General features: G+C 38.5%; 1 protein-coding gene across 1 annotated transcript; it reads right to left on the bottom strand.

Annotated features, from left to right (window-relative positions):
* Positions 1-3,590: 3,590 nt before the first annotated feature.
* Positions 3,591-9,582, bottom strand: LOC124606944 (PCNA-associated factor-like). Its single transcript, XM_047139066.1, has 5 exons — positions 9,440-9,582; positions 9,058-9,126; positions 8,192-8,301; positions 4,647-4,834; positions 3,591-3,908 (listed from the first exon to the last, which is right to left on the bottom strand). The coding sequence occupies exons 1-4, from the start codon at positions 9,474-9,476 to the stop codon at positions 4,649-4,651; spliced, it is 402 nt and encodes a 133-aa protein (XP_046995022.1). The 5' UTR covers positions 9,477-9,582; the 3' UTR covers positions 3,591-3,908; positions 4,647-4,648.
* Positions 9,583-9,835: the final 253 nt, after the last annotated feature.

The following is a 9,835-nucleotide window of genomic DNA, read 5'->3' as shown; positions in this document are numbered from 1 at the left end:
GCCTATCCCTGTTGTTATTCAATCTGTATATTGAGCAAGCATTAAAGGAAACAAAATTTCGGAGTAGGTATTAAAATCCATGGAGAAGAAATAAAAACTGAAGTTTGCCAATGACATTGTAATTCTGTCAGAGACAGCGAAGGACTTGGAAGAGCAGTTGAACGGAATGGACAGTGTCTTGAAAGGAGGGTATAAGATGAATATCAATAAAAGCAAAATGAGGATAATGGAATGTGGTTGAATTAAGTCGGTTGATGCTGAGGGAATTAGATTAGGAAATGAGACACTTAAAGTAGTAAAGGAGTTTTACTACTGATGATGGTCGAAGTAGAGGATATAAAATGTAGACTGGCAATGGCAAGGAAAGCGTTTCTGAAGAAGAGAAATTTGTTAACATCGGGTATAGATTTAAGTGTCAGGAAGTCGTTTCTGAGAGTATATGTATGGAGTGTAGCCATGTATGGAAGTGAAACATGGACGATAAATAGTTTGGACAAGAAGAGAATAGAAGCTTTCAAAATGCGGTGCTACAGAAGAATGCTGAAGATTAGATCACATAACTAATTAGGAGGTATTTAATAGAATTGGGGAGAAGAGGAGCTTGTGGCACAACTTGACTAGAAGAAGGGATCGATTGGTAGGACATGTTCTGAGGCATCAAGGGATCACCAATTTAGTACTGGAGGGCAGCATGGAGGGTAAAAATTGTACAGGGACAACAAGAGATGAATACACTAAGCAGATTCAGAAGGATGTAGGCTGCAGTAGGTACTGGGAGATGATGAAGCTTGGACAGGATAAAGTAGCATGGAGAGCTGCATCAAACCAGTCTCAGGACTGAAGACCACCACCACAACAACAACATCAATACTATTAATTCAGACTCCCACAATCTGGATACCCAAAAAGAATTAGTTAAACAGAGGAAAAATGCTATCATAATCACGTCCAAGGTGTTTAAATCTGTAATCTGTTACTATTACAAGGTCAACACAACCAATCATGCACTAGAATTCTGCGTACAATAATGCCAAATATAAGGGAGATACACAACAAACTGATGGCTTCTAGAAATGTAATTTAGTCATTCTCCCAACAAAAAATTAAGACTCCTCACACCAGCTGAAAAATCCTAGCAGTTTTCCAAATCTCACATAAAACTTGGATTAGCATACACTCAATTTCCTCAAATGGACTATCTCGTACAAGTGTAAATGAATCTACCACATTACATATATTTTGGTGTTTTATTACAGGCCGTACACTTATTCCATTAAGTTCGAAGCACAAGACACTAAACTTCGAATTTTACCTAAAAGCTTCAGCTTCCGTATTAGTCCATACTTTAAAAAAAGCAAATTTTTAACATTCCACTTAAACAGTGCTGTTACAAAGTTCCACGTACTTTCTGTTGCAGTCGCAAGGATAATATTACTACCAGTGACTGGTAACGTACATACATGTAATACGAAAAACCAGTAACCATCCAAACGAATTAAAGTGTACCAGATAGTTAATTAGCTAAGGTTATGGCACAATTCATACAACATTCCTGCCACTTTGCAGTTCTCGCACTTGTAATTAACTGATAACTAAATTGATAGATTCCACCTTTGTTATTTAACTGTAAACCCATCTAGAGTATTCAGTAGATAATAACTGACAGTTATAAATAACTGTTAAAAATATCAGTTATAAAAGAATAACTGTAACCATGATAACAGTTACTCCAAAGTAACCGTTTCGCCCATCTGTAAACCTAGGTTAGAAAATGCACAAATTCTGAAATTATGCTTATCTTGCACTCCACAGGAGAAATATGCAGTTATCTGCATTAGTAAATGAACAAGCCAAGTGTGCATGTTCTCTATAACAACAAAAGTGAGCATGTTGTACAGATTGGTTGTCCTCTGACGGATTATGGCGGGTCAAGTTAGGCACTGCTTATATTCTGAGACCTGAGTTTCTCCTGGCGTATACAATTTTACATCTACATCTACATCTACATCTACATTGATACTCCGCAAGCCACCCAACGGTGTGTGGCGGAGGGCACTTTACGTGCCACTGTCATTACCTCCCTTTCCTGTTCCAGTCGCGTATGGTTCGCGGGAAGAACGACTGTCTGAAAGCCTCCGTGCGCGCTCTAATCTCTCTAATTTTACATTCGTGATCTCCTCGGGAAGTATAAGTAGGGGGAAGCAATATATTCGATACCTCATCCAGAAACGCACCCTCTCGAAACCTGGCGAGCAAGCTACACCGCGATGCAGAGCGCCTCTCTTGCAGAGTCTGCCACTTGAGTTTATTAAACATCTCCGTAACGCTATCACGGTTACCAAATAACCCAGTGACGAAACGCGCCGCTCTTCTTTGGATCTTCTCTATCTCCTCCGTCAACCCGACCTGGTACGGATCCCACACTGATGAGCAATACTCAAGTATAGGTCGAACGAGTGTTTTGTAAGCCACCTCCTTTGTTGATGGACTACATTTTCTAAGCACTTTCAAACAACTTACGGGAATTCAGTCAGGTAGTATTAACAGCGACCACTGATATTACGGTGGCAGCACACCCTGCCAATTGTCTTGAAAATGGCAGGATGTGCTCCGGCAGAAATATTGGCGGTCACTGTTAATATTACTTGGCTGAATTCCCGTAAGATGTTTGAAAACTGGTTATATTGTCAATGTTTCTAGACCTTAGATGAATAAGTGGTGAATAAAATGCTTTCATTACACATCTTTATTGATGGTGACAAAACCATGTACGTCCCAAACAAACACCGAACTCCACAAACCATCCTTCCTTTTGCCTTGATAAAATTTTCCGCAAATTATTCCTTACGCAAAAGCTGCATGTGAGCCACTTATGATAAAAGTTAGTACGCCCAAAAACACTCAACAACCCAGATTTTATATTGAGGTCACATTGTGTAAACTATCTAACATACTGTGTATATTATTTGCCTGTGGCATCTGATAAACACAGATCATATTCTGCATGGCACTTAGCTTCAATAAATAGATAAATCAATTTTTTTAGATTAAGTTTTATTTGAACAGCTGGGGCTTAATACTAGTCCCCTTACTCCCGAAGGATCATGCCTGTCTACACTGTAAGCTTTGCTCATGTACACAAGCAACACAGTGAACATGCAGCACATTACCAGCTTACACTACAATTGCTCCTACCTCTTGACTCACTGAACCATTAATCACCATTATTTTAATGTATGTCTTCAAGCAGGAGACATTTTAATACAAGCCCTCTACAAGATGTTACACCAGGATGGACTTGTTCTAGCCAGAACAATTTTGTATTGCATATGCTAATAAGACAATGTTTAAGTGACAAACATGCATCATCATAATCCGCATGCAGTTACAAAGCCATAAAAAATGTGGAAAAATACCTTACCTAATTACAATTCAAAGGTAAATAAAATTAACACTTTCTTTATTGCAATATACCCATGATTACACAAGTGAACAATGAAATAATGAGATACAATTTTACTAAATATGAGAGGCAATGAAGGGAGGGAGGGAGAGAGAGAGAGAGAGAGAGAGAGAGAGAGAGAGAGAGAGAGAGAGAGAGAGAGAGAGAGAGAGAGAGAGAGAGAGAGAGAGAGGGTTGATGGGCACAGGTACCATTACAGTTGGTTCTAACGGCAAAAAATGCCTTGCCAGGTACTATCAGTTTCTTAATTATAAATCTACACAAATTGATACTGCACTCTGGATACCATACATCAGATCGTAATTCTTCTTTCTCAAAATACGAAACTAATATTGATATATAACTAAAATATGATTATTTCTAATTTAATTCTTCTGCAATAAAACTAACAGTCTTCGTCATTAGGTTGGTCTCGGAAAATGTAATCCATTCCCCAAATTCATGGCTGTAAAATAACATACCAAATCAATTAAAAACTGTCTACTCATTGTCAAGATGAAACTTATCATAATGCAACAATACAATGTCCTCAGTGGTGCAAGTGTTTGAAATTTGGTGCTACAGAAGAATGCTGAAGATTAGATGGGTAAATCATGAAACTAATGAGGAGGTACTGAATAGAATTGGGAAGACAAGAAATTTGTGGCACTACTTGACGAAAAGAAGGTGTCCATTGACAGGACACATTCTGAGACAAAGTGATAACCAATTTAGCATTAAGATAGGTGTGGGACGTAGAAACTATAAAGGGAGACCAGAAGGTGAACAAAGTAAGCAGATTAGGAAGGATGTATGCTGCAGCAGTTATATGAAGCATTCCAAGCTTCTGTAAATATCTGAACAATGATTACACTCACAGTGTAATTGTCAAGAGGTCTTGTTACTAACATACGAAAGAGGATGATGGGCTCTGCACTCTGCCATTTTACCAATAAATCTGACAGGGGTGCAATGGGGAGTTCCCTTCAAAAAAATGTTTCATGCTATACAGGCAAGCTGAGATTTTAAAAAATTAATTGTGCTAATCTTAAAGGAAAGATTCAAATAGTACAACCGACTGCAAAATTCAATGATGCTCTTAATTTTAATAGGAAATTTGGCTGCAGAGGAAAATTTGAATTTCCATTCATCCTTCAATTAAGAAACTTGGTATAGATACACTCCCTTAAATCATGTTACACACCGTTAATCGTCTTCCTCATCATCTTTTCCATTCTCTGCTTCCTTCTCTTCATCTTTTCCATTTTCTGCTTCTTCCTCTTCATTTTCTGCTTGTGACCTCTCCTCAGCTCCATCAGTTTCTTCTTCGGAATGCTCACTTCCGTTTGCTGTATTTTCATCCATCATTTCCTCAGTTGCAGGATCTAGATCCTGTAGCATTACAAGAATTCTTAACACTTAATCTAAAAACAATATATCAAGTTTCAGACTTTGCATCTATTTGCAACTGTCTGATACAAAGAAATACAAAATGTGAATCACACTATTTCAATTACATCATCCAGCAAACAACATATATTACATATGGTCTCTTACTACTATGTACCATTTACACGTACAGATAATAGGGTGCTGAGGTCTGAAGAGAAAGTGGGATGAGGTGGCCTTGCTGAGTTTTATGACTACAGAATGACCACTTCCCAGTTATCCCCTGAGCTCAAAATTACATCTACAAACTGCTGAGAAGACTAGTGACCATGTTCTACCTCGTGGCACACGGGAAGCACATAATGCCTTCATTCCCCATCTCCAGTGCCTTTAGGAGATCATAGATCCAACGTAATTCCTCTGGAAGTTGAATCCTTAAGACATGCCAGGAAAAAATACTCAGCAGCTGATAGTATGGCACCACTGGTGGTAACTTAAATTTGTGTGCTCTTCTGAAAATTTGTGGATGATCTTGTTTAAAAATAAAATTTGCACGATTTCTTTTACTTTTATCAGATTTAGAAAGACCTGGAATCACTACTAACCAGGGAGAATTATCACTCCAACCCCATGTTGACAGCGATATGAGATTCCCTACTGTAATAAAAGTTGAAGACAATGATAGAAACAATACTGATCCAAATATCAACCAGAAATGCCCTGAAGGCCAGACAAGAGCCTTGCTGCACCTTTCCCAAATCAGAGATTTACTCACATAGACTCCTGCCATACAAAGGGAATCACTCCACAGGCTACTAAAGTTGAGACTTTTCCTGTCTACCACTGTTTCGTACCACAAAACACAAAATTATCTGCTAAAAATGTGTGGATATATATTATGTAATAGAAAACTTCCAACAATATCACATCAGCATTTAAACAAATTAGCTGAGGCCTTACATAATTAGTAAGTCATTTTGTGTGACCTAAGTGCAAAGTAGGGCTCATAACTTGTCAAAGGTGAATTACAAAGACCCAAAATACGAGGTTGTTTGATAAGCCTATTAAAAAAGCAAGGAAATTTTTTTTCGTAAACAACTCCCTTCACTTCTCAACAGCCGCCTTTGAAGTACACACCCTTGGTCCAGCAATACAGCTTTTTCATCGCACCAGACAAGTAGGTCCTGTGAAACTCTGCAAAATACTCGTTTACTGAAGTTATCACTTCTCCATTTGATGAAAATTGCTTTCCAGCAAGCCGAAATGTCAAGTTGGGGACCAGGAAGAAGCCACATGAGAAAGCCAGTGAATAGTGTGCATGAAGAACCAATTCAAAGCCCAATTCATGCACTTTTACCTTTCTTATCACTGACGTGTGCGCCAACTTTTGTCTTTTTTCAGCTAACCCAAGATCCAAACGGTCCAACAATAAGGCATAACAGAGTCCAATTATGGTTCTGCTTTTTTCCAAGTAATCTATGAGGATTACTCTAATTTCTTGGGATTTCTAATAAACAGTAGCCATCATCTTACTAGCTAACAAAATGGGCTTTGCTTTCTTTGGTGCAATTTCACCAACCTTTATCCTCCGTTTTGATTGCCAGTTTGACTAATGAGTCATGACAGATCAAAGAGTCATCAACAGTCGGAGGTCTTGCGGACTGCAAGTAAACGTCTCCAGACATTGTGCTGATGTTCATCCGGATGCACTTTTGGTTGACTGTAAGCAATCACAGCACCCACTTTGCGCATAGTTTCGTAGCCAATTGTGCAAGCAAGATGATATGCACTCACTGACTACAGTCTCAGCACTAATTTTTGTCTGTTGGTCTTGCAGTACCATACATGGCTTCGCCCATAGTTTCCTTTGTGGCGGCCTCAACTGGATGGCCAGAGCACAATTGATCTTTGGTACTTCTGAGTGGCAGTCCAACCTTTCACATGAAAATGTTTAACAACAGCACAAAACTTTTCCATTTTCAACTGCAGTCAACACTTACTGAATCAGACAGTGAACAACAAACTGCACACAGTACATTATTAAAATTCTGGATACAATCCTCGGAATACTCAAGGATATCACACATGGAGGGGGGGGGGGGGAAGGTTCCATTTTTTCCTGGAAATTTACCACTCATCACAAGCCATCCTTGTATACAAAAACACACGCTACACAGTTGAGAAGACAGTCACATGAAAAGCACATTGTAAGAAGATACATGCAAACGACGGGCAAAAACTAAGTATGTCCAAAGCTATGGACCAAAAATCTAATAAATGTCTGTTGTACCCACTGTCAATATCAACAGAAAAAATTTATACTCTTTGCAAGAACTATCAACAGCCATTTCTCCACTTACAGTATTTGTGTACATATGTGATTATGTCAGGTTCAGAATCTATCAAGGCAGCAATAGATCCACTTACCATCTACTCACTAATCAGCCTGATGCAAATTTCTCCACGATTTTTTCACAATAATGAGCACACAAACCGTTTTCCGTTAATTACCCATAAATTATTGCACGTCAACAGGTATTAGCTCCCTCTCATCTGTTCAGAAGTCCACTTCCCTGTTACTTTACCGTTAAATAATCGAAAACAATAAATGAACTAACAATCTAATTTAGTGCGTAACGCTTTTCCAACCTCAACTACTCTCCATTGAAAGCTTATAGTTTACATCATACACTGGCCACATTTTACCACTTCCTCATGCTATTCCGAGTAGCCATCAGACTCGGAGAAAAACTATGGCTTACAAAATGTGAAATCCAGCGAAACCTCATCGCCTAAATTGTCAATTTCTTTTTGCCAATAACTGAAATGGCATAACAAGATTTGATCAGACTAACTGAAATTTAAATACATCCGTTAAAAACCATTACATTCATCATGCACAAGATATAAATGGCAATAGGAACTATAGTTTCAATGTTCAGTTTGTTGAAACAAGTAATATTCAGGTTTGTGTCTCGTAATCTTTAGACGCTATGATTAACCCTTCCACATTGTCACCAAACAGAAAGTTGTTACGCACCTCAAGTACAAAAAGGATCAAAAACCCAGAAATGATGAAGGCACGGATATTCTCTAACTACTCAATTTTTGATCAAAATTATCAAAAAACACCACTAAAAATTTATGAATCATTACATATTTCACACATTACAAGAATTACTGTTATGGAAGGCCTTAACCCCATTATTAGCAGCATGATCGCACATCAGACAGGAGAGGTACCAACAGGCAATAACTTTGAGGAAACTATGCCAAACCTCTTTCTGATAGGGATGCAACAGTTTACCATTACGCTAATTCAACTAGTTTATACAATTACAAAAAGTAAACTAACATTACCTTTGAAGAGGATGGCTCATCACTTTTGAAAAAAGTACCTACACTTCGCTGCCAACCAGGTATTGGTTGTTTTGTTATTGGAGGAAGTCTACCACTGCCACTTTTTGAACCTGGAACAAAAAGAGGAGTACTACCTAGAGCAACAAAAATGTTCAACACTTGCAATTCACACAACTGCAGTCATAGCATATCTCCAATAACTGATTGCATAAGGCACTTAAATTGGGCAACAGAGCACTAAACCAAATATAACCATCAGAAATCTATCCTGTGGAACGGTGAAAGAAAGCGTTAGCATATCTCACTAATATCAGAAAACAAATCAACAAGTGCACGAGAATGGTACTCTTGCAGGTTGGTAGTGGTATTGCGTTGTCAAGTTCCCCCCCCACACCTGTCATCTGATGAATGCCTCAGTTAAATTCATGTTCTGTAGACCATTTTGCGTGATAAATCTTAATGACGTGGAACGAGTCATTTTAAATTCACATCAGTCACTGAAAAAAATAAATGGGAACACTATTTTCATGCTCTTTTTTATACTGAGAGCATCATACAAGAATTAACAAAAGCTAGATCCACAATTGTATGTAATCAAGTACACTGAATATTTAACTCAAAATATCTAGAAGCTGTGTATGTTTCGTGTTCGAGTCAAACATAATCAACATGGAAATTTACTCAAAGTCACAACACTGCAACCACCTTCAATTGCAAGAACTGCCACAAATACAATAACGATTCTTTAAAGAAATCCCTACAAATTAAGTTCTGAAAAAAGAAGATGCGATCAGTAGTTATAACTACAACCCATTGTTGAATCCCACAGATTAGTAGCTGTCTAAAAAAACTCGTGAAGCACCTACCTTTGCTTTTACTTTTCTTTGCAGGCGCTGGTGCCGGCGCTACCTTCCTCGGCGCCTTAGCAGCAACAGCTGTAAGAGCAACGAAACAAATATCAAAAACAGTGCGAAAATGCATGTTCCGAGATGTAAATTTCACTGTGATGAAAACGGGAACATACTTAACGCTCCTTCAACATCCACATAAATGTTAGTCAATATCTGCAAAATAAAATAAAGGAGAATTTTATATTAACGTAATGACCTCTAACGGGGAACGAAAATCCAGCTTTGACATCACGAGCGACTTCGTGTCACTTGACTGTCAAAACTTAAACTCCGGAATGAATTACACATCAGCCCTTAGGTTTTACCCACATTAATTTCAAAGAAAGAGAATACCAACCTTTGCTCGCTGCGTTCGAGGCTCGCGTTCGGACCATTTTGCAGTTCTGCGCTTGAATCAACAAGAAGACTGACACCTGATGCTTAACTTTTCCCGCAAAAATATGGAGCAAAGTTACTATACCTCAACAGTACCAGCCAGAGATCACAGGTAACAACTTTAGAAGTTAATGATGCCAACCTTCGGCCATAGCTGGCAAAACAGAAGAATCAATATTGGAAAGGTATTTTTTTTATTTCCTTATAATGCTAAAGCCCGGTACACACACAACGATCTGTCTGCGCAGACATCGGCGCAAATGTCTGTACATGCAAAAAATCGCTGCAAATGTGGTGTGTTCACACGACACAAACCCCAATCTACTACTCGCCTGCCATCTGTCGGTGTAGAAAAGAA

Source organism: Schistocerca americana, chromosome 3 (genome assembly GCF_021461395.2).
Source record: "Schistocerca americana isolate TAMUIC-IGC-003095 chromosome 3, iqSchAmer2.1, whole genome shotgun sequence".
Taxonomy (NCBI): Eukaryota; Metazoa; Arthropoda; class Insecta; order Orthoptera; family Acrididae; genus Schistocerca; species Schistocerca americana.
This window is presented reverse-complemented; position numbering and strand designations above follow the sequence as displayed.

What these genes read in the sequence shown, in the direction of transcription:
- LOC124606944 (XM_047139066.1), bottom strand. Translation starts at nt 9,476, where the DNA reads ATGGTCCGAACGCGAGCCTCGAACGCAGCGAGCAAAG. An exon ending in CTCGAACGCAGCGAGCAAAG is followed by an intron (nt 9,127 to 9,439) that starts GTTGGTATTCTC and finishes TTGCTCTTACAG; the next exon opens with CTGTTGCTGCTAAGGCGCCG. An exon ending in ATGAGCCATCCTCTTCAAAG is followed by an intron (nt 4,835 to 8,191) that starts GTAATGTTAGTT and finishes GTAATGCTACAG; the next exon opens with GATCTAGATCCTGCAACTGA.